We start from the raw sequence: 25,527 nt of genomic DNA, 5'->3' as shown, positions 1-25,527 counted from the left end.
TATTTTTTGCACCCACAAATGCCCTCCTTTTCCTCTGCAAATGTATATCATCTTACTTTGTAGAGGAAAAATATTTTTTTTGCAAAAAATCATGTGACTTGAAATTTCATTACAAGTTTAGCCTTTGGCTACAATCATAGTTTAGCCTTTGGTTGTGATCACAAAGTCATACATTATCCTTCGGACACGATCACTTGGTCATAATTTAGCCTTCGGTTACAATCTCATGATCATAATTTAACCTTCGTTCTTGGATTTTGATTTAAATTCAGTCTTAACCCATTTGATCTTGGTTTCTCGATCTTAGTTTGGTCTTAACCCATTCGATCTTGGGCTCTTTCGATCTTAATTAGATCTTAACCCATTCAATATTGGGTTCTCGATCTTAACCCATTCGATCTTGGGTTCTCGATCTTAATTCGGTCTTAATCCATTCGATCTTGGGTTCTCGATCTTAACTCGGTCTTAACCCATTCGATCTTGGGTTCTCGATCTTAACTCGGTCTTAACCCATTGGGTTGTCGATCTTAATTCAGTCTTAACCCGTCCAATCTTAGGTTCTCGATCTTAATTTGGTCTTAACCCATTAGCTTATCGATCTTAATTCGGTCTTAACTCATTTGATCATGGGTTTTCGATCTTAACTCATAAACCTTAGCTTAATTTTATATTTTCAATTTTTGGTCCTCAAATTAATAAACATCAGTTCATAATAAATCATGCAATTCATAAGCAAGCATTCTAATAATAGTATAAAAAATGGATCGTATTATATACGCAGGTTGGTGCGACACCCATAGTTGTCGTGCCTTAAACATTCCCATGCTGAATTCTGCCAACAACAACGTTCAAGAGCAAGGGAAATCATCAAAGTGATGCAGTCTTGTTTCATTCACGATATTAGGGATCCGAGGTGGCGTGCCGATCATCATCGTCTTGCCTTTATAATTATGTTGTTTAAACATTCCTCTCTGGCGACTTCGTCGCCACTAAAGTTTATGTAGAGTGTTTTTCTTTTGCTCAAAAGCCTTGAGTACACACCCTATAAGTGGCTTTTAAGTCTTTATGTTTAGCATACTGAAAATTGTCCATACTAGCAATAAACATGAATTCTTATTACTGGGGTTTAATCATGAGTCAGTTATTCATAATATATAATAGCGTTAATTGTACTCGTAGTCTAACATCAGTTTTCATACCTCTGCATTGTGCATTATTTTCCCTCCTTTAGTCATTTTTGCCAATGACCAAACCATTTCTCAAATATGCATCACGATCAAATGTTACCTTAATCAATCCAACATCCTAAGTAAATCGTGGCTTGTCCCACCATGCAAACTTTTTGGTATGAAAGCTTTCCTTGTAGAATTGCCTCGGGTCCAAGCTTGTCATGTGTCCCCACATGTTGCTCAAGGTTCTCTTTCTGCGATGGTGTTTCTTCCTCTGTTTGGTTTCTTGACGATTCGGGATGGTCATAGGCTGTAACTTCACCCAAAGTAGTTTGACCACTATAAATGTATCCCATTTGAATGCATAGTCTCATCGCCAATTATGGTTTGAGGATAGGGGTCTCGAGACCCAACTATCCGTGTGCGTACTCCACACAATTCACTTATCGTGAAACTCATCTCCAAATAAAAGCACTTGAAAAGATTTAGATCTTATAACATTCAAGTATGGAAAGATAGTCGAGTTAACGTAAGCTAGTATTTAATCCTTTGACAAGTTTCGAAGAATCTGATTCAAGAGTGATTGACATGTAATTTATTTCCTGACCAATTCAAGAAATAGAAAGAGTTTAGAAGCTTTGTCTAAAACGTAACATGGACAACACACATTCTAGTATGAACTCACATAAAATTATTCTTCATGCAGAATTTAAAGCCGATAAAAGATTTTTCTTTGCAAAATTGTAAAGCGATAGAGGATTGGTACGCAAATTTCTTTAACATGTTATGACGAAAATATGTAATGATAGAATTTGTATTTTCATGGTAAATCGTAAAAGAGCTAGAGGAAAGAAATTCTTCTCTATGTTTGGGGTATAAATTTGTGCCCCCATTGTTGCTTGGAGGGCATTCATGTCTTCTCAAGGCGACTTTTTGTACGTTCCCATAGTCTTGGGCCTTTCGCCCTAATTTGTTCTTGGTCTACAACCAACAATCTTATGATACTCGATCAAGAATTTATGTAGTAATAGCGTGCTCCAGGCCGTGAGTGCTTGCCGAACAATTTCCTTTTCAATATGCAACCAAACGATGTGTAATATAAGCATTTCCACTTTCTCTCCATATTCTCATAAATTGGGACAATTCACTGCCAACACAATTCCAAGAAATCCTCATTAGCGTTGTCAATATGAGGCCACAACATTAATAGTGAAATACTCATATTATTCATTGACATAAGTGATATATAAAGTAAATGATAAATAAGTTGAGATTCCATGTTAGTGATTCAGTGTTCTCAGCTTTCTTTGCCAAACAAAAACCATGGATTACACGAATATGAAACTGATTATAAATCAATGTGATAGTTCTTATCTGTTAGGCAATTTCATTGCCATTTGTGTCGCAAGAGTGAACTTCATGTTTCCTTGCTTTGCAACCTTGAACACATGTTGTATACATAGGTTTTCGATCTTTTTCATGTATAATCCCTATTTTAATGACATGGGAAGATGTCTCCAACGAATTTCTCTAAAACATGATCTTTGCACTCATTCTATAAAATATCATTTCAAGATGTTATCTTAATTATTAGGATAAACTTGCCCTCTATAAATAAGACTTTTCTTTCCAAATTACTGATCCAAAATCCTTGTAGGGGGATTAATCATTGGCTATAATAAAAGAATCTTCAAACGCAATGTAATTTAATTCAAAAACCAACTTATCTTTGATTGTAGTAATCAATAGCATGCATTTCAAGTGAGCGAAGAGCATAATTCATCTTATCCCCAACTTTGGTAATTCAATTTGCTAGGAGTTGCTTCCGTGCCCCCACTCTACAATGGATCTCCCTTAGGTACTTGGTTGGTTGTCTTGTTTGGCTTTTTAGGAACTTATTGTCTCTTCATGCAATTGTCTTTCTCAAGATAGGATTGAATGCAGTGTTCTTTCCCTTATTCCCCACTTTTGGGCTTTTTCTTTTTTTGTTCATGCCTCATTTTTTGCAACTATGTCCCTTTTTTGTCCTCAACTGGCTTCAAAGCAAGCTCCTGATATTCACGGGGCGTTATCCTTCCATTATCATGTTTCCGTCCGATCAAAAACATCATTATCCAATAGTAATAAATTGTATTCAGGTTCATCCACTGCAGTTCTCTTAAATGGTGCATTCCAACGCCATAGCCCTTTTGTACATGGGCAATGTGTAAATGCCACTTGAAATCCGAAAAGCTGGTTAAGAATAAAGCTTTTTCCCTGGTAGGCATGACCAACGATACAAATGGAGACAACCTCTTGATCCCTTCGGAACTTCCCATTCTTGTCGCAGTAGACGAGCCATATCGGCTTCGAGGGACCCGTCACAAGGGCAAGGAAGAGAACAACGACAATGGTGATGGTGGTTAAGAGTCATCTTCGCCTCTGAAAAATTTCCCATGTTTTACCCTCTGAAGAATTTCCCATGTTTTACTGTTGCTCTCGGTTACGACGTCTTATGGTGATTGTGCTTTACTTCCTCCAGTTCAACGAGAACAGGGGATAGAGAGACAGTCGAGGGTTTTAAATTGGGCAAAGAGAAGAATAGAAGAACTTATTCAGGTTTTTGTCCCGTGCCCCCATTGTGGAGTGAGTGAAACCATGACTTCTCAAATACGACTTTTTGTACGAATTCCCACAGACGGCGCCAACTGTTGGAGCGGAAAAATTTGGTTCCTCTAATCCTCCAACAAGTAAATCTTGTAACCATGTTGAGAAGCCCACAACACCATCTTCACTCGCCATCCATGAGGGAGGTGGGGACCTGCAAGAAAACACTTATTCAAGATGCTTGTAAAATATAGAATCATCTTATACCTCTCTACCTCCACTTTTCGTCAGATTCTAGTTCATTTATAGGCATAAAATACTTAGGCTCCAAGTCCCGCTTCCCTTCTATTTCTCCATGTTCCATCTTCCATGATCATGCTCCTTTATTCTAGCCCCACTCCCCCAAATTTAGGAAGTGGCTGCTTGCTTAAGCCTTATTTTTTGCACCCACATCATCTCAACCTGGCTGAGGTACATTTACATTCACACTTTCTTTTGTTTTTCAGAACAGTTTGCTTTACATTTGTATCTGTAGTTATTAAAAGCGGTATTCTTGATGAATTGCGAACTTAAATTGACGTCGGTGTGCACTGATTGGTATAGAATTTGCTTTGAGAATTCTGATTAGTATGAAAATGGTGCTAACCGGGGTACGATAATGGGATTCTAGCTTTGAATTAATGACGTGAGACATTGTTTTTCTTTGATAAGTGAATTGTTTGTCTTTGGTGTTTATAGTTTTGGTTTCTGACAAATTTATATGTGAAAGGTCTCCCTCAGGTAGTCCCGCTCTCATTTTCAATTTTGATGTCCTTGAAGACTCAACGATGCTATCTTTGAGCCTATTTTTGTTTGTTTTCCTAATTTTTTGGCCATTTTGTAGGCCAACTGCTATATAGTGACTAATAGAAAGTAGAAAAGAAGATAAAACGGGTTGAAATTTGGCTAATGTTGCCAATATAGATGTTTTGCAAGTGGCTGGGTTTTGCTTAGTTTAAGGGTCTTAATGCTTCTTTTTCTTTTACTAGTCTAGTGTTTTTGTTAATTCACGGTTATTACAATTTGCAAGTTACTCTTGAATTTGATACGACCAATATTGCATACATTTTAACGCCCTTTAGTTTCGATTCTTGTTATGTTTTTGAGTGAATTTAGTTTGTTTCACTTAGTTTTATGTTTTTCTTAGATTTGAAGAGTGAAGATGAAGAAAGAAGAAAAATGAGCACTTTTGCGATTAAAATGAGTTGGCATGCTGGAAGCAGAAGCTGTTTGTGCAGATCAGTCAACTTTACGGATTAAACTGTACTTCGTCAGAATGAACCAGCTGTTGAGCCTTATACCATTGGAAAGATATGGATGTTAGCTTTCAGAGGAATTTTACGGACTGTGATTTCGAGTTTTCTAGACGATGTTATGAAGGTTTTCGTACAAGACGTCGGTCAGCCGAGTCTATGCGGAAATTGCAAAGTCTGTTGGGTTTTTCGAGTCATAATTCAGTCGAAGTCCAAAGCCCAAGATAGAACGTGTTGAGCTGACTTTAATCCTATTTCGAATGGGTTTGAAGTAATTATTTGGAAAGTTTACTTGCCACATCATTCTGCAATAAAAAGGATATCACAAGACCTAATTATGTTAGGACTTGTCTACCATATAAAGGGGGGTTTTTGGGAACGTGCTTTTTGGGGTTTTTTCGAAGGTGCAGAGAAGAGGTCGCAGCAAGGAGTGAAACAGAGTCGCCGATCACCTGGGCAATCCATCATCATCGTGTGGAAGTATTTTATGTTTTTCAGAATTTTAATTATGTTTTCAGATTTTATGAGTAACTAAACTCTTTTTCTAGGGTTAGGATGATGCCCTAGCATGAATGTTTATGGTTTTTAATGTTATTCATTGGATTTCTAGATTCTTTTAGATGAATGCTTAATCACTTTTTGAATTGTTACTCTTTGTATGAGTTCTTTGATTGATCACCTTAGGGCTTTGCATCTAGTAAGATTGGAAGATGAATTTGAGGCTGAACTAGCAATATAATTCAATTAGCTTCTTGTGGTTAAGTGTGGTAAATTACATTATTGCTTGACAAAGAATAATGGTTTGCTTGGTTCCCTTGTTTTCTAGAGCGTAAAGAGTCCTACTTGTTAAATTTATGCCTTAACCAGGACAGACTGCATGTTAGGATATACGACCTCTGCCTGAACTAGGAGAGAATCATTCACTTAAGGAAAACTATGGTCTAATGTGCCTGACAAGGACTTAGATACGGGAATTATCATCTAAAGAATCGAAAGATCCATTGAAGGCATTGCAACCTAAACTAGATTGCTTGTGGTTGATTCCGAATCCCTAGATTTTCATCACTTGCCTTATAACACAACGTTTTCTTTTCTTTAATTTCAGTTTTTACTTAAGGTTCTGTTTTTGTTCGTTTACAAAATCATCACAACAAATTCTTCACATCCTTGATTGATTTATTAATTAAGATCGAGTCTAGTTCGTTGTTTGGGGTTGTGTGTCATTAATATTATTAGATTTGGTTTAGTTTATCAAATTGGAGATTTAATTAGAATCCTCGTGGGAACGATACTTGGACTTGCAACACGCTATATTACGACTATCTTGTGCACTTGCAAGTTTACACCAGAATTATCAAGCTTTCATTTAAAAAACATTGAATTGAGGTATATTTGATACGTATGCTATTTTGCACTACAGTGAATCGTACAGACCAATTAAATTCTGGGCGGCGAATCTCCACCAGTGATGAAATTGTGGTTCTATGTTTAACTTCATGTGTGTCCTCTGTTTATTTCTATAATTTCAATTTCTCAAATTGCTATTGCTTATTAGATTTTACTTTCGATTTGATTATTATTGTGTATGGTTTATTAAAAAAAATAAAAATCTTTGTCCTTGTTATTGGAGGCCTATTTCATACTTTGTGGATAGTTTGGTATTTCTAGTAATATTTGAATCTGCAATTTTTTTATGTAATTATTATATTGTAGTAAATTTGTATACATATTAAATGATTTATTTATTTTTGGAAATTTTTGGGATTTTTTTTATGACTAGGATTAGCTGTTCAATTTGTATTCCACAACGACCATAATGAATGTGGTGTTAGATCTCAATCTACTATGGGCACAATCTGTGTTTATATTACGTATGACAACATGCACAACCTGGTAGAAACTGAGACTTTTTTATCACATCCAAATTACTAACGGGTACAATGCCCGTGGTGAATTTCTATCATGGGCATTGATGGTGATAGATGAGCATTTTTGTACTAGTTGCAATTAGGAAGCTTGAGATTAGGAATGCCCTTGAAGAATCTAGTGTTTTCAACAATTGAAATTGCACTTTGATTTTCGAAAACATCTTACACTGATAGTGGTCAAGTCTGATAGGAAACTCGACTCACCATCTTTACGACTTCCAAGATGATTTTATTGAATGTTGAGGGTCTTGAGGTTATGAATCTTTCAAAAATTTGGAATCTGTCAATGTGAATATGCAACAATTTCGTGACACGATCTAGACTTTAATCAATGTGAATATTACACCAAAATACCAAGTACAAGAAGTAGTAATACACTCTTCACACATCTACTGCGATAACAAAAAGCTAGACTTCACAGGCACTGCCCGAAATTTCTCTATTGCAAAAGCACATAAAAAAGAGTTTCTATCCAAGAAAAGTATTCCTAATGGAATGAAGTTCAGATGCAGCATCATTGATATTCTTTAGTCGATCTGTTGCGGATTCAGCAGAACAAGCAATTCCAATTCTAAATATTAAACTCAAGCACACCTCAACTTTATGAATTCTCGCACTGCAATGATTGGGATTCTCGTTCGTGCCTCCTTGAAGAAGTGGTGCGTCAGCAATCTCAGTAACTTGCCCAGTGAGAGCCATCTTGACAAAATTATGAAGGTTCAAGCTATCACCAAACATCATGTCAGTGGGTCTCTTCCCTGTAAACATCTCCAACAAGAGAATGCCAAAGCTGTATACATCACCACTCGTTGACACCTCACTCCCCATTCCATACTCTACAATTCAAACATCACATTTGTGTATAAATAGTTCAGTTTGAATTTTGTAAATTAAATACTCCAAAATAAAAAAGGAAATATAATGAAGTATATATAATATACCTGGAGCTGCATAACCAATTGTTCCTCTTATTCCAACGGAACTTGTCTGACTATGAATTGTTGAAACATTACTCGTTACTTGTGAGAGAAACCTTGCTAATCCAAAGTCAGAAACATGGCCATTCAATTCATTGTCCAAGAGAACGTTGCTTGGCTTGAGATCACAATGAACTATTGGCGTTTCACAATGATTATGAAGATAATCCAATGCACAAGCAACACCAATGGCAATTTCTAGCCTCTGAAGAAGACTTAACTTCTTGGGTACATGATCTCTTAAGTCTTCAGTTCCAGTAGGTGGATGCAGCCACTCCTCTAAGCTCCCGTTGTCCATGAACTCATAAACTAAAGCCTTGAAATCTTTACCATTAAAATCAACACTTGAACACACGGTTATAATCTTGACGAGATTTCGGTGCCTAATATTTCTCAAAGCTTCACACTCGGCTATGAAACTCCTCGAAGCTCCATGGCGTAACAAGTTAAACACCTTCACGGCAACAAGTTGAGCTTTATCATCCTCATCAAGAACTCCTTTGTACACAGACCCAAAACTGCCAGCACCAATTAAATTAGCCTCTGAGAACCTGTCAGTAGCTTTGAGTAGAGTAGCATATGACACTTGCAAAATAGTGTTCCCCAAAGTGCTCAATGAAATTTCTTTCCTTTTCTTCCTTAAAGAACAAAGAAAAAAATAGAACACCATGGCTATTCCTAGAAGAGTAAGTCCAAATACTAAAGGGAGTATTAGTTTCAAGCTACGAGACAATCTTCGTTTCTTGGTCTCTTTAGACTTGCACTTGGGAAGGTTTAAATTAGCAACAGGGCTGCACAGATTAGTGTTGCCAACAACTGAAATAGCACTCGCATTTTTGAAAACACCTCCAGTTGGTACCACTCCCCAAAATTGATTGAATGATAAGTTCAGATTATTAAGGATTCTAAAGCCTTCTAAAAAATGTGGAATTTCACCTGAAAAATTATTGTGAGAAAGGTCTAGTTCTTGAATCCCTCTAACTGAACTCATAGACAAAGGAATGGACCCGTGGAAGAAGTTTCCTTGCAAATGCAGGACTTCTAAACTCTCACAACCACCAAGGCCACTGGGGAGTTCTCCAGATAACATGTTATCAGAAAGATCCAGTTCACTTAGACTATGGAAATTCCCAACCTCCGGGGGAAGGGAACCTGTGAAGAGGTTATTAGACAAGTTCAAAGAAATCGATAAGGAGGAGAGTCTAAAAACTTGTTTGGGTATTGTGCCATTTAGGAGGTTATCAGAAAGATCCAACAATTGCAACCCATGGCATTCCCCCAGACCTGAAGGAATGGGGCCCTCAAGATAATTTCCATCCAACTCAAGATGGTATAACTTGGTTAAATTTCTTAAGGAAGACGGAATATTTCCTGATAATTTGTTCATGAAAATTTCTAATGATCCAAGGTTTGAAAGCTTACCCATGTCAGAGGGGATGTTACCTGTGAAGCTATTATTCCCCCAAAGCAACCTTTCCAAGCTCACCAGATTCCCTATCCCAGATGGGATGCTTCCATATATTTGGTTATGTTGAACCCAAAACCATTCGAGTTTGGTTGAGAGATTGGCTATTGACATGGGCAATGTCCCTCCAAAATTGTTGCTGCTAATACCCAGCCTTTGTAACTGGGTGGCATTGGTCAAGTCCGAGAGAAAACTTAAGTCACCATCTTTACCGCTTCCAATATTGTTATATTGAATGTTGAACTGCACGAGGTTGTGAAGCTTTTGGAGATTCGGTACCCGTCCGATTAGGTTGTTATGCCCAACATCAAAATACCAAACACTTGTGACGTTGAATATTGAGGAAGGTATGGACCCAGTGAGTTGGTTTGAGTTGACGTTGAAGACTTCGAGATTAGGAAGAGTTTTGCCAATATCTGATGGAATACTCCCTTCAAATTGGTTAAATGGCATGGAAAATGTAACAAGAGAAGAGAGGTTATAAATTGAGGAAGGGATGCTACCAGACAACTGATTTATCGCCAATCCCAAGATGGCTAATTTTTTCAATTGGCCAAGAGAACTGGGGATGTTGCCCATCAAGTCATTACTACCAAGAGCTAGTAATTGGAGAGACGAAAGGTTCCCCAAGGAAGGAGGGACCTGTCCCGTTACAGTAGTATCTTGTAATGAAATTTTTTGCAGTTTCGACAGCAATCCAATTTCTGAAGGAATTTTACCCACCAACTTGTTGCGAGTGAAATTCACAAGGATAAGGTTGAAGCAATATGATATATTGTGTGGAATACTGCCACTAAATGAGTTCAGATCTAATCGCAATACTTGCAATCTACGCAAATTCCCAATTTGCGGAGGAATTTCTTGACTAAAGCTGTTGTTTTGCAGCCACAGCTCTCTTAGAAAACTCAGATTTCCTATGTTTGGGGATAATTTCCCTACCAGATTTTGAGATTGCAGGTCCAGCTTAGTGACCCTTTGGTGATGTCGTCGACTGCACGTCACACCATGCCACATGCAAAAGTGCGTGGATTCGTTCCAGGAGCTCATCACGTTGTAATTATGGAGATCTTGCTTTATTTGAGCTTTGATGGCAAGCAGAGCCAGCCTATCCATCGCATTCCCTCCGAGTCCCCATTGCAGAGAGCTCCAACAACAAACGAACACTGCACTGAAAAGCAAGTATATTAAGATCAATTTCAAAACCAAAACCCCCATTCCTGATCTGGTTAACTATATAACTAGAGAGAGAAGCAGAAAGAAAGAGATGGGTGTTGAGTTGTGAAGGTGGTGAGTTCCATTTGTTGCAGAGAACACAATTTATCGAAGAATAGCATCATAGGAGGAACTTACACCACGGTTTCTGGTTCTTGAAAATTCAAACATGAGAAGGAAAAAGTCCAAGTAAATGATAACCACTTTGACTGCTTTTTTATAAGACTTCAGCTTACTTCCACTACGGGGAAAAGCAAGGACTAAGATGATTTCATGGTTGATTATATATATTATGTTAATATTTTACATTTTGAGTTAAATAATTCAAGAATATTGTCTTTTAACAGTTTTTGTAGCCCAATAATACTTAGCAAATTTTATATTACCTTCATTGTTAACAGTTAAAAATATCATCCACAAACTATTATTTTAATTATTAGAATGATATAAGGACTTAAAAAAAATTAAAATGCGGAAATGTATGATGAATGTACCTATAACGGTGTTTAATTGTTAGAAAAATAAAATTATGACAAATTTTTCTTTTTTAATTTTCAAGTTGTTAAAAAAACATGTAGACGAATGAAAAATGAGTAAATGGTAAAAAGAAAAAGGATAAATGGGTAAACGGATACTAAACAGTTACGGTTAAATGGGTATGCGGTTATAGGTATGGTTAACCGTTTATAAACGGTTATAGGTATGAGTATAACCGTTTAAGCAATTACACAACAAGTAAACGGTTATGCGGGTATGAGAATAAACGTTATGGATAAATAACTGCGATTACCTGCCCGCCATAACCATTGCCCATCCCTACTTGTAAGATGGTATATTTACAATATTTAATATCATGAGCCAAAGATTTTGTGAAACTACATGTAATTTTTAATCCGGATGAACTAGGGGTGGACCAAAAACCGGCTGAATATTTTGAACCGGCCAAATGACATTCTGTCTCTTACCTAGTAGAACAGAACTATTAAGCTGGCTTGGTTTGGTTATACCTTTTATAGAAGAAGTATTGGCCAATTTTTCCGTCTTCAAATTTGTAAGGAATTGTTAATTTCTCTCTATAATTTTAATTTTAGCTGATTTACTCTCTAAACTTTTATAATTGGTTAATTTTTCTATGAATTTTAGTTTACCTCTTTGAATTTTATAATTGGCCGATTTCTCTTTTATCCCTAAAATTCAAACAAAAAGTATCCGAAGTGAACTAGCGGACGAGAAGAAGAAGAAAAAAAACAATATGTTGTCCACATTAGGGATAAAATTACCTTTATCTTTTTATAATTATTAAAGTTCAGAGGGGTAATCAACTAAAATTAAAATTGAGAAGAAAATTGACCAATTATAAAAGTTTATGAGGTAATTGGTTAAAATTAAAGTTCATGAGAGAAATCGACAACTCCTTACAAGTTCGGGAGAAAATCGACAAATACATGTTTATAAAAACCAAACTAAATTGGACCGTATCTTCTATCTTGCTTTTGTCACGCTTTGGGGATTGAGAAGCAAATGGTTTAGTTTTTTTTTGTGAATTTTAATACTTAACCTTTGATTAGTTTAGTCAACGAAAACATTCTGTGGTTTGAATAATGGATGAGGTTGGTTTCATCGGCATGGCGACTCAACGCGTATTTGGTATGGAATATATGACCTATTCATCTCGCTTCAAGTCTTAATCATGGAGGCTAATATTTCTAACGAAATTATGCAGTTACAACGAGATTTATGCTAGCACCATTCGTAAGTGGCCGCTTTAATGAATAAAATTGGTATTTAATGTCAGACCAGACAAATTAATAGTTGGCGAAGAAAAATGTCACATTATCCTCCAATAACCACCACACTGAATGTCGCCACGAAACAAAGGAAGCTTGCAAGAAGCAAGATCCCATGAGCAACATCACCACCAAAGGCGAATTCGGAAAAAAAACCAACAAGGGTTAACAAGGGTAATCATTCGAAGATTCGAGTTGAGGTTCTACACATAAATGTATAATAAAGGGGTGTGATATCCACACACCTCATTTTACTTCTCACACACCTTTTTAATTTTCGCCCGTCAGATCGGATGAATTGAAGAAGATCAACGGACATAAACTATCAAGGGGTGTGTGAGAAGTAAAATGAGGTGTGTGGATAGCAAACCCCATAATAAATCACCGTGAATACAGGCAGTACTATCATAATTAGGGATGGGCAAAGCATGTAGATTTTAACTTTGTTGTGGGCTTAGTAGGTGGAATGTTGCTATTAGTACATTCAATGATTATATATTTGGTACCATTACCTGAACAAGTATCGCCTCCAATTAAGCATTGATTGACTGCAATCTTTTAGTAACAAAAAATATTAAATTAAATTAAAAGGAAAAAGGAATATTCAAATCGTTGTTACGTCAGCTTGCAGGAAAATAATGAAAATTGCAATAGGACAAGGATTGTCTTCCCTCTGCGTCTTTCTATTTTGTATGATCACGGTTAAGCCACGTCAATATTTTATATATTTTTTTATAAAGATAATAAGACAAAAATAAATAGTAATATAAAATGTTGACGTGATTTAACCGTGACCATATAAACAGAGGGCACGGGAGAACATCAGAAGTGGGAGGACAGACAATTCTTGTCCATTGCAATAACTTGGTGGTGATCACTGACATCAGCAAAAAATTTCTCGTGTTCACATTCCACACTAAGATTAAATTAGTTAAAAACACTTTCAACGATTTGTTAGACAAATAAGAAATTAATTTGATTAAAGTATTCGCTAAAACTCACTGTTAAGGAAAACACAATGAGACTCGCTCCTAATGAGTGCGATTGTTCGACCATGTTATCAGTACAATGACATCACCTTGTAACAATTCTTTTTTTCTTCCTCTTCATTCCAACCAATCCGCTTGCTCGGCTTCTTGTATTTAAATAAGAGATTTATCGGTGTGATTAGATTAGAACATGGGTTGCTACACAACATGTTATTATATAAATTGTGAGATATGTGTGTTAAAAAGTTAAAAAGTTAATAACTTAAAAAATAAAAAATTTCACCACTTATATAAAAACACGTAGTCGTATTGTACCATCTGTGTTCCGGTTACAATAAAAAATTTATCGTCTCTAATCTTCAATGCCCATTTGATGATTTATCAAGGGTGGGCATAGTTGGTACTTGCAGAGCCTGTGGAAAGATTTTCTTAAATTTCTTGAGTAAGTATATTTTCATATTGTTTTGCACATAATATGAATCACACACTTCAAGTGGATCTAGCTCTCGTAAAAGCATTTGATATATATATATATATATAAATCAGCTGATGATTTCGTTATGGTAATTTATTTTTTCGAAAATAAAAAAAACCGACAGAGGTGTTTCGGCATTTCCTAATCACCGATTCACAGAAACATTGCAATAAGTAAGTTTATCTCTTGGGCACGTAGTTTACCCAAAGTCAACTGAACAACCTCACGTCAACGGTTTGTCTTTCGCGAGCCAGACTTAGCCAGAATCCAAGCCATTGATTTGCTTTCACAAAAAGCTAAAAACCATTCGGTGTCCGCGGTACGACGTCGTTTTACTCACGTCGAAGTAGAAAAGTACGAAAGGAGGAGGACAGACGGACGCCACAGAGGTGAAGCACGAAAAGGTCGGGCGTGAACTCATACGGTCAAATCCAATTGAATCCTCTCCGTCGGTTCCGATTTGCTCCGCACTGCGCAGAGACATTGAGACAAACGACGCCGTTTCGCCTCTGTCTAATGCTCTGAGAGATGGCCATCGCTGACCAAAAGTCGTCGTCGTCGTCTTCGTCTTCGTCCGACGGAAAAGTCTGGGGCTTCTTCAAGCGACCGTTTCGGACGTCGAGGAACGCCGCCGTTACGACGTCGTCCTCGTCGTCGCACAACGCTCCCCACCACCATAGTAACGCCCAGGGCGACGGATCGAATCAAAACGCCGCGAATTCGGTGTCGTCCGTCGCCAGGTCGCTGCTTCCGACTCGCCGTAGACTCAAGCTCGATCCCAACAATAAACTCTATTTTCCCTGTACGTCTCCTTATTTAGTTATCTTTTAATTAATTTAATTTACTTTTCCTTCTTCTATTTTTGGTATGTTATATGTAGATTGTGAATGATTGTTGTGGATTTATAGAATTGCGTCTGGATTTTAGATGTTGTTGCTGATTTTAGGATCAAGGAAACTGTAAAAATGCATTTGCAAGTTGCAATTCGTGTTATTAAGCTAATCATGTCGATAATACGGTGATTAATCCGTGTTTTATGGATGCAATCGATGATTTTCGTGTTGCTGTCACGATTTTTTCGAACGAGTTAGTGGCTATATAGGGAAATCAAATTAGTTTGCCGATTTATTTCGGTATTGGGTTTGTTGCCTGACGATTCATTTGCTTATTTATGTGTATGGACTCTGTTTCTTGAAGGTGAACCCGGAAAGCAGGTTAGGAGTGCCATTAGAATTAAAAACACCAGCAAGTCCTTTGTAGCATTCAAGGTACCGTTACGTGTTTACGATTTTACTTCTGTTATGTGGTTTGTAATTTGAGAATGTTTGGTGAACACTAATGTGGTTGATATTGTTAGAGTTTCTTATCCTGATTGATTTTTTCTAACGAGTTTTCTTGCTTACTTGCTTTAGTTCCAAACAACTGCACCGAAAAGTTGTTTCATGCGTCCTCCAGGAGCTATTCTTAGTCCAGGCGAGAGTCTTATAGCAACTGGTAACGGTTTCTGTATAACTTTGTGCAATTCAATTCATTTCCCTTTATGATATAGTGTTGGAAACGGTATTGCCCATTTATACGGGTTTCTGTTTTTCTTTAATGGAATTATGTCTCATGAACTTAAAAGTACCATCGTTTTTATTCAGATAGTTTTGTCTTCTCAAGCTTTAACTTGTGTTTTTATTCCGATAGTTTTGTCTTCTCAAGCTTTAACTTGTGTTGGCCTTTTAACGAGATTTTTTTGTTATTTTGGTTTGTTATGATAGTATTCAAGTTTGTCGAGGCCCCCGAGAAGAATGAAAAACTAGTGGATCAAAAGAGCAGAGTTAAGTTTAAAATCATGAGCTTGAAGGTGAAGGGACCAATGGAATATGTACCTGAGCTGGTGCGTAAATAGCATGCAAAATTTAAATGCTATCTCAAGTTATAAAATCCTAATTTAGTAGCTGGTCTTATAAACGTGTTCATTAGTGGAATTTTTAATATAAAATTTATTTGTATGCCGTGTTTAAATATTAATTTTCAAATTATTTTTTGGTGACAGTTTGATGAGCAAAAGGACCAAGTGGCCGTAGAGCAGATACTACGGGTTGTCTTTCTAGATCCAGAGCGTTCTACTCCTGTAAGTGCGGTTGACATGAAATTAACCTGATGTCAATATTTGTGTTTGTAAATGTATATCACGGACCTGTATGGTTTTCTGTTCGCATTTATGTTAAGAGATTAAAACTTTTTTGTTTCTTCAAAGGCTATGGAAAAACTGAAGCGCCAGTTGGCTGATGCCGATGCTGCGCTGGAGGCACGCAAGAAACCTGCGGAAGAAGCTGGTCCAAAGATTATTGGAGAAGGACTTGTCATAGATGAATGGGTGAGTGCATTGTTCTGTTGTCACACGAAAATTGCTTGTGCAATGAATACCTTCTTACGTGCTTCATTCATTTTTGCCCTTTGTGTCTTGTTTAGAAGGAGAGGAGGGAAAGATATCTCGCCCGGCAGCAAGTTGATGGCGTGGACTCCCCATGAGCATTTGTTTCGGGTGGCTTTTTCTGATGTGAGTGAGAAGCGATAGTCTACTTCGGTGTATCATTTGTAACCATCGTTTATTTGCATCTTTCGGTAATGTGAAGGATGTGGTATTGAAAAGGGTACAAAAAGGATGAGGACGGTCCAACGTTATACATTGATGTAAAAAAAGAAGACAATTTGAAGTGGAGAGTCTCTTGTAATTTGAGAGTACTCTGAACTTGGCTAAGTTAGTCACAATGATGAATGATATGTATGTAGATAACGCGATTTTGTTTCTCTTTCGAGAATAAAACTCGTCTTAGTTGTGTGATGTGGCATTTACCGAAGATAAAATTTTAGCATTTCTCAACATGGATTAAGATTTATTTTGAATCTATTCGTCCGAAGCCTAAGAATCGGGAGATCTGGATCACTCAATTTCAATTCTACAGCTCTTATTAGTTCATTTCACTGGTTTACTTCACCAAAAATTCAAAAACTTGAACGACTCAAATCTCTCTCTCTCTTGAATGGCTAGAATCTCTCGGTCTGCGGGCTTCGGACACAAAGTGATATTACAGTTGGATTGGCAACATGATGCCACCTCCCTTTTCTGTAATTAGTGTGTCAAAATTAGACACAGTTAATACATGCAAGGGAAAGGTATAAAAGTGCCGATCAAGTACCAAAATAGGCATGGAAGCCGGCCTTGTGCACTTCTACTTTCCTCCACCTGAGGCTGGTTTACAGCTGGTGCTGCCACTCTTCAAATAGGGTGGCCGCAGCCGCTGCTTAAGTTTGAAGATGTGCATTGACTTGTGCGATGAGCAACAGATTTTATACCGTTTGAACAAAATTGAGCAACATACAGAAGCTGTTTCAATCTTCGGAGTAACAACGGAATTGACATCACTCTCACTCCTCAGTTGTCATTTGCTTCACTATTTGCTTATTCCGATGCTGATTCGGCAGGTTGTCCAGACACTCGGCGTTCACCATCTAGTTATTTAGTCTATTTCGGCACTAATCTTATCTCTTGGTGTTCCAAAAAGCAACCAATAGTTGCCCGCTCTAGTGCTGAATCCGAGTACCTGTCTCTAGCTTGTGCTTGTGCTGAGACCACTTGGCTATGATTTCTTCTTGGTGAGCTTGGTGCACACTTGCGCTTCCCTATTTTGCTGCATTGTGACAACCTAAATGCCACTTATCTTGCTGCTAATCATGTTCATCATGCTCGCACTAGTCATATTGAACTTGAGTGTCACTTTGTCCATGAAAAAATGGCTCTTGGTAGTCACAGTGTGTGCTATATTTCATTCGCTGATCAACTTGCTGACCTTCTTACCAAAGCCATTCATCAGCCACGCCATGGTACTCTTCGTTCCAAACTCATATGATCTCGACCGTCCAGTTTGTGGGAGTGTTAGAATTGAGCCGTTGACTCCGGATTCTTCTCCGTAATTGTTATTGATTGCCTATTATGTAATTGATAATTGATAACTGTAATCGGACAAGGAAAAAACGTATCACAGAGTTGGTTAAAAGATGAAAAACCAATCACTCAGTACTACGGTCTGGTAATATTTCTTTTCACTTGGAAGTGAGAGATCTTATATTCGAATCTCTTGGATAACAAATTTGATACCAAATTAGGCTGTCCATTTTGTAGCTTAGCAAACTTTCTCTCTCCTTAGTATAAAAATATCGATGTACTTAAAAAAATTAAAAATAAAATAAAATTAAAAAAAAAACCAAAGTGTAACATAGCTACTTTGTATAGTATAATCCGCTTAAATGATAATGTATATATGCAGAGCAGCGGAAGCAACGTCCAACGCATACAGAGCTGGCCATTTTGTCCGAGGCTCGGATATGAACAACCTTCTTGGCTTCTTTTCCCACGTTTTTTACACTATAAATAGTAGAAACTCAATTAGGATGGCAAAACAAAGGAAGAAAGAACTTAGGATGGCTAAGATTGTGAACTTGGTTTCGGTGCTCTCTCTTCTCCTCCTCATTGCTTTTGCTGACGGCCAATTTCTCGGTAAAAATGAATTTTTCTCATTTCTTCCCGAAACCTGTACCTTATTATCGATTTTCTCTCTAAATTTTTATTTTGGCCAATTTCCCTACCAAACTATTGTAAATGACCAATGTCTCCCCATCCTTATAATTACACTCTCTATCCAATTTTCGTCCAAAAAATTTGCATATCTGTCCTTAATTGTTATTTGTTATTTTTCATTTTAATATTTTTTTCTTTCTTGAAAACAATGAAAAGTGATATTTTTAAAAACAATTAGATTATTATTTTTGAAACAGGGTCAAAAGGGGAAGATGGCAAATTTGTAAATAGCTTTAGACTTTAAGGGGAAATTGGTCGAAATAAATTTTTAGGGAGAGAAATAACAACATATAGTCGGTAAAATCCTATCAATTTTATGTTGTTAAAGTTTATATGAGGCTTTCTCTAGTGCATATCAAAATTGCACAAACAAGTTACACATCTGAATGGCAACGGTTAGATAATTTAATTTAATGAAATTTAACGACTCTGTATTGACATGCATTTGTTTTTTGTATTTTGAATAAGGACATGGGTTCTTGAAGCCGCCTCCCACCCTAAAGTGTGATAAAACCTACGGTGTAAAAAGCGGAGACACTTGTTTTGGGGTTGAGCAGACCTTCAACTTGTCTACTGCCTTCTTTGAGTCAATCAACCCTAATCTCAACTGCACGAGACTCTTCATCGGCCAATGGCTCTGCCTTAATGGATCACTCAGTTAAGAAGCTGCATGCCCAACTGCTCTCAAATATTGCAGAGTTCATGCACGATGATGAATAAGGAGAGACCAGAAAGTAATATGTATTAATCTGGTCACCATGTATTTGTTGTTGCCCATTAATTTTCAAGTGATTTTGGACCTTATATATTAAACTCAACTCAAAGACTTCCGAGTTGTTTTACCGTGTTTTTGTTATATATTCTTCAACGTCAAAGAGAAGTTCTTGAGTACGAGCGTCTGCATGCCGCACCCCTCGCACAAAAGGTGAGACATGCCGCATACTAGGGTTTATCCTTTAAGGACATGTTTACGTGTTTGTAATTAAAATAAGGAAGACCCAGACATAGCATCATCGAGTTATGAATGAATTGAAGTGAGCATGAATTGGAAAAGAGTCATTTTTATTAAAGTGTTTACCGACTATTATAAATCAAATTGAAAAAGAAGTTGAATCAAAATAAAATGTTTACTAAACTATCAAGAATTGATATACAAATCTTAACAGGAAGCCCAAACTTTATACATCCAACAACAAAAATGCCTATGAAAAATAAAGGACAACCCCAAAACCAACAAGGCTTCCCGCTTTGTGAGGCTCGGGAACGTCTATCATATATAGTCTTATTCTTACATTGCAAAGATGTTATTTCCACAACTCGAATCTGTGACCTTTCGGTCACAAAAAAGCGACATTTTTGCTGTGACAAGGCTCGCCCTCAAAAAGCTTATGAAAAATTCTTCTAAAAAGTGCTTTGGTATAAAAGTGCTTTTGAAACAATGATATAGCTAGTTAGCATATGATACCCAAGTTTCTATCCAAAAACATATCCATTTCAAAATCTAAGTCATGCGATTCTTCTTTTGATTCATCGCAAGGCCGTGACCAAATTGACAAACACCTCCCGCACACCTCTCCTTTTGTTGCTGCAAGATTTTGGCATGTGACATGTAGTAATTCGTACAAGATTTATCTCTTTGGATTCACATTCAAGTTTTGTGACAATACCAAAAGTTTCCCGCAACCCCATCATTACACTGCGGAAAAAAAAAATATACCAAAACCAAAAGCATGTGTGACATTTGATGCCCACCTCCCCACTTGAAATAAAGTTAGGAGAGTGATGAAAATGTTCATTTGGTTGTTGAATTTAGTTTCCCTTCGATCCCATAAACTTAGTATGATGCTATTTACACACGTATTTTTATTTATCACATACTCTTCTTAATTTTTTATCGTCAGATCGAAAAAATTGAAGAAGATTAATGGATAAAAATTAACAAGAATGTGCAAAGATAAAAAAGTGTATGTAAATAACATTATCATAAACTTCGAATTTTCCACACAAATGATTGTTTAACCCAATATGCGCCATTACAACTATTTATCAATAACTTGTTGGCGAGTGGATTGAGAGAGAAGATTGGTGTTTGGTTTCAAGAATAATGAGTCTTTAAAATTACTTGTCTTCATCTTATTACATATGTTAAAGGTCGGTAAATTTGGGTACCGACTCGTGAGTACCCAAGTAATTCGAATGATGTGTGATGTCCATATACCTTTTTTTATTTCTCCCACACCCTTTGTTAATTTTTGTCCTTTGATCTTCTTTAATTCATCTGATCCGACGGCCGAAAATTAAAAGGGTGTGAGAGAAGTAAAAAGGGGTGTGTGGATATCACACCCCAATTCGAATTTATATCTAACACTTGTATGTTTTCATTAATTTAGATAGAGTACTATGTGCAACTACTATATTAAACGGACAAAACTCCTTATTACTTGAATTTTTACAACTTTAAGTTTTGACTTGTAAGTGCGAAATCCTATGTAAAGTTTATAAGCAACTAGTTCAATACTTGATTACGATTAATTCATTGTATAAGCTAGCTTAGATCCTGACCAATATATAAATAAAGTACAAATAATACTAAAGATACCAAATTTTCAAACGAAAAATAATGCTAAGGAAATAAAATCTCACTCAACATGGTCCTAATTACCAATCCAAAAATAAAATGGAAAATAGATGGTCCTAATCAAGATGTCTCTTGCCCTTGTAAGACCCAAATACGAATCTCTTTTGATTAAGTGGATCCACCAATAATTGGTGCTCATCAAGAAATTGAATTTCAACTTTCTGCTCCTGACTTCATGGATACTCCTTCCCTCACAAATTGAATTCCTTTTCTCTTTTTTAATTATGTGGTTGCCTTTTGCAAGTCATTATTTTTGCCTCCTTTTGTTATTATTTATTCAAGTATGAATTGCTGTTTTCTTTTAGTCTACATCCTCTTTGGATCTCTGCGTCTAGATTTTAAGGACCCAAAGATCCAGACCATTGAAGAAAAAGAAAGAGAGATTCAGACGTTTGGTTGTGTAGGTGAGCTAGTGGAATAAACTAATGATAACTAGAGATTTAAAATGAATGGTCCGAATATCCGAATCCTTCAGCTTGGCATTGGCCGTTGGCTTATAGTGCAGAAATCACCACCCAATAAGATGCAAACACAAGCGGACTACGTTAGTTATAGCAATGTGTTTGTTTTCTATATTTAAATTCGAATATTATTTTTCATACTCTAAATTAGAGTAAAATATCAGTAAAAAAACCTTATAGCAAAACTAAATTGGACATAAATGCACAATAATTTTATATCACCCTTGCCGATGGGAACAATAATATTCACTGCTACAAAAATAAAAATAAAAGTTAATGAGGCGTATATTTGCCCATCACCCGAATTACACATTTTTGACAGTTTGAGCTGCCTTCTGCATCTCATAACCTCCTCCCTCTTCAGCACTCACGAATCTCTTCCAGTACCAATGTGACCTCCACACTTGGCCCATTTCTTCGATCGGAATCCCCTTCGTCTCAGGCAAGAAGTAGTAAACGAAGATTGACATCACAAACACAAAGAACGCAAAGAAAATGAAGAGCCCAAACTTCAAGTGGCAGAGCATTGTCAGGAAGATTTGAGCCACAATGAAGGTGAAGATCATGTTGACTGAAACGTTGACGCTCTGTGCGGCTGATCGGATTTCCAACGGGAAGATTTCACTCGGGACTAGCCATCCGAGGGGACCCCATGACCATGCGAATCCTGCAACATATGTGCAGATGAACAACACCACCACAATTGCATACCACTTTGGCAATTCTCCAGGGGTCCCATTTACTCCAAACTTTGCACCAATGCATGTTGCCACAACTGCCTGAAATTAAAACAAACACACAATGAAACTCAATTGACTAAATCATCAAAAAATTCTCTGCGCAGGACGTCCATAAGGGACTTATATTGTATCAATTTTATAAAAAACGTAGCAGTAACATGTCAATATATTTTGTTGACAACAATGATATCGATATATATTAGTCGATGACATATATTGTCAGTTGGTTCTTTACCTGGCAAATTAACATTTGAGCTCCACCCTCAAGGAAAAGGAACCTTCTTCCCCACTTGTCAACACCGTAGATTGAGACCATAGTTGCAAGAACATTAACACTGCCGGTGATCACAGCTGACATGAGCGAGGCATCAGATCCAAACCCGATCGTGTTGAACAAAACCGGCGCGTAGAACATGATCACATTAATGCCGGTGAGCTGCTGAAAGAAAGGAATGAGTATTGCCATGCAGAGGTGAGGTCTGTACTTCCTCCTCAACAAGTTTCTCCACGGGTCCTCAATTTGGTTCGCGGCATCACTGGCGGCAACTAGGTCACTGAATTCCTCGCTAACATCATCAACGCCGCGAATGCGCTGAAGCTTGGCCTTGGCTTCGTCGTGCTGGCCGCGCTCAATCATGGAGTTGGGAGTGTCTGGCAGGACAAGTGAGCCGATTGTGATGATAAGGGCGGGCACCATCGCGCCGCCCAAGCTCAATCTCCATCCCCAGCCACCCTTGATCTTGGCAAAGAAGTAGTTCAGCACATTGGCCACAAGGATACCAATTGTGATTGATAGCTGGAAGCCAATGTTGAGAGCTCCCCTGAATTTGTAGGGTGCCATCTCAGAGAGGTAGAGTGGCACTGACTGTAATCACAAAAGAAAGGGTAAACAAAAGAAACATAAAAACTAATTAGTCTAATTTACAAGGAGAGTGATTCGAACTCGAGTACATAAAAGAAAATTTGATTAATCTGGTTAATTGACCTAATACCCGTCTGCAAGATTTGCATTTGAATAGTGGTAATCAATTTTCGCAACCATTTTGATTAAAGTGAACAAAACGGTCATGGTCTAGGGCCACACATGGGTTTGACAAGTTGTCATGTTGCTTGGAACTTTGGAAGTAAATATCTTTATGAATTCTTTTTATATTAGGAAGCCGAGAAAATGACAATTTGTATTAAATTTAGTCAAAAACCGCTATCTGATTGCAATTTTTTAAATTTTCTATTCAAATTCTTCGCACATGACACACCCCTTGTTTGATGGCTAGGCTAAGAAAACGGAAAAACAATTAGCAAACTTTCTCCCCTACATTTTCTCAGCAACCAAACAGTGTATTAGAAACCAATTTTGATTCAGAAACAGTTCTATATTAGAAACCCCATTTTTTCATATTCCAAGTAATTTCAATTCAGATCTGAAGGAAAATAAGATCTAATTCTAATCATAAGCAAAACACTGTGATTTCCGTTTTCTTATTTACATCTTTTAAATAAATAAAAGAAGTGCGGAAATCACTGTTGGAAACAAAAAGAAGAATAGAATCTCATTAGGCATTTGTTTTTGTTTGTTTTCAGACAGCACGTTCCTTGTTCTTAACGGACAACATGCAATAAACAAAAATCAAACACCATGTAAAATATCAAAATCTCTCGACTCGATTATTAAAAAGGGAAAATGATTTCCGCCCACCCCGAATCAAAACTATGAAGCAGTAGTCTACCTGATTGGAGAATCCGATGCCGAAACCGAGCAACATACGGCCGAGAATCAACATCCAGACAGCTTTGGCAGCGGCATTGATGATAGCACCGGAGCAAAACAGCAGACCGCCGAACAACATGGACAGTTTCCGGCCGAATTTTCTCGTCACGGTGGCGGCCACGATCGAGGATATGAGGGCAGCCAAGTACAGCGACGATGTGAACATGGTCAACGTTTGACTATCATACTGACAGTACTGGTTGTTCGTCTTGTCTTTCTCCTTCTTGTGGTACACAGACAGAAAGAACTTCTTCAGGAACGAATCCATGGACGTTACACCACCTGATCATAAATGAAAATTACATAAACATCATTTAAAAAAAGAAGAAACTTTCGGAAACTGTAACTAAAATTGTGATCGGGAAGTTTTAAGTACCAGAAATTCCGATATCGTAGCCGAAAATCAGACCACCCATGGCTGCAACGATACATGTGACAAGAACGTAAGGAGTGAGATTTCCGGCATAGGCCTTGCCGTTCCCGCCGGTGGCGATACCAACAGCAGGCATTGTTGGGGTTTCTGGGAGGTTCAAATGCTAAGAGGTTTGATCAGAGAGAGAGTAGGCAAAAGGGTTTTAGAGAGAGAGTGAGAGTGAGGAAATAGGCCAAAGAGGAACAAGATGAGAACTTTTGGGCAAGCAGGAGCAGGTGTATATATAGAGAAAAGTGTTATTCAATATCTTAATTTACAGAGAAGTACTGAGCTGTCAAAATAATAAACAAAAATAGTATCTTTGTTTTTTTCAATTGGCAATCAAATATAATTTTCATACACGCTACTTAATTAATTTTTTGTAGATAAGATTGGATAGTATTTGGAGTAACATGTAAACAAGTTAAGCATGCTACCATAAATGTAAGGTTCATATTGAAACGGATTTGTTTCTTAAAAAAAAATAAGCTAGTGACTTTGTCTCGGCATTTTAATCTTTCGGAGGTCAAGAAGACTCATTGAGCCATTTCAGCATTCCTTGACCACCATCGTGTGATTCATCAAAGCCAGGAATCCAAGTGAGGATGTGTCATGTGAAATACGAGTCTGAAATTCGTCCACAACCACTGGATCACTTCGTGGTGCTTGTAAACTTTTGAAACCTATCAATTGCTCTAGACCAAATATGTCTAACTGTTTTTGTCAGATTTAACGTTTGTTTTCGTCTATCCAAGAGGGAAAACTAACATAAATTGTGAAAGTTTTACTGATAAGGGTATATTGAAACAGATAAAAAGATTTAGGGGCTCACAAATCACAATCAAGTTTAATAATTTGCCCAAGTTTTCCCTAAGCACAGGCAAGGGCATCCAAACATGAGACTTCACCATTTACTGATTTTTTACCTTGTTTGGCAGCAAACTTTACTTAACCAGAAAATAGTAATTGCTTTGCGGATAAGGGTCGGTGATACCGTTACA

At 37.2% G+C, this 25,527-nt stretch overlaps 3 protein-coding genes and 1 long non-coding RNA gene across 4 annotated transcripts; 2 read left to right on the top strand and 2 right to left on the bottom strand.

Annotated features, from left to right (window-relative positions):
* Positions 1 to 7,278: 7,278 nt before the first annotated feature.
* LOC114827786 (probable LRR receptor-like serine/threonine-protein kinase At3g47570) lies at positions 7,279 to 10,793 on the bottom strand. The gene is made up of 2 exons (XM_029110408.2): positions 7,917 to 10,793; positions 7,279 to 7,811 (listed from the first exon to the last, which is right to left on the bottom strand). Exons 1-2 carry the CDS (start codon positions 10,630 to 10,632, stop codon positions 7,444 to 7,446), a joined length of 3,084 nt encoding a protein of 1,027 aa, XP_028966241.2. The 5' UTR covers positions 10,633 to 10,793; the 3' UTR covers positions 7,279 to 7,443.
* A 3,264-nt stretch (positions 10,794 to 14,057) lies between these two features.
* LOC114827785 (vesicle-associated protein 4-2-like) lies at positions 14,058 to 16,713 on the top strand. The gene is made up of 7 exons (XM_029110407.2): positions 14,058 to 14,682; positions 15,078 to 15,148; positions 15,293 to 15,374; positions 15,644 to 15,762; positions 15,922 to 15,999; positions 16,126 to 16,245; positions 16,341 to 16,713. Exons 1-7 carry the CDS (start codon positions 14,409 to 14,411, stop codon positions 16,398 to 16,400), a joined length of 804 nt encoding a protein of 267 aa, XP_028966240.1. The 5' UTR covers positions 14,058 to 14,408; the 3' UTR covers positions 16,401 to 16,713.
* A 1,610-nt stretch (positions 16,714 to 18,323) lies between these two features.
* Positions 18,324 to 19,361, top strand: LOC114827326 (uncharacterized). The gene is made up of 2 exons (XR_003776498.2): positions 18,324 to 18,426; positions 18,976 to 19,361. It is a non-coding gene; the product is annotated as an uncharacterized lncRNA (long non-coding RNA).
* Positions 19,362 to 21,796: 2,435 nt separating this feature from the next.
* LOC114827784 (sugar carrier protein C-like) lies at positions 21,797 to 24,966 on the bottom strand. Its single transcript, XM_029110406.2, has 4 exons — positions 24,491 to 24,966; positions 24,074 to 24,396; positions 22,582 to 23,211; positions 21,797 to 22,385 (listed from the first exon to the last, which is right to left on the bottom strand). The coding sequence occupies exons 1-4, from the start codon at positions 24,621 to 24,623 to the stop codon at positions 21,912 to 21,914; spliced, it is 1,560 nt and encodes a 519-aa protein (XP_028966239.1). The 5' UTR covers positions 24,624 to 24,966; the 3' UTR covers positions 21,797 to 21,911.
* Positions 24,967 to 25,527: the final 561 nt, after the last annotated feature.

Source organism: Malus domestica, chromosome 10 (assembly GCF_042453785.1).
Source record: "Malus domestica chromosome 10, GDT2T_hap1".
Classification (NCBI taxonomy): Eukaryota; Viridiplantae; Streptophyta; class Magnoliopsida; order Rosales; family Rosaceae; genus Malus; species Malus domestica.
This window is presented reverse-complemented; position numbering and strand designations above follow the sequence as displayed.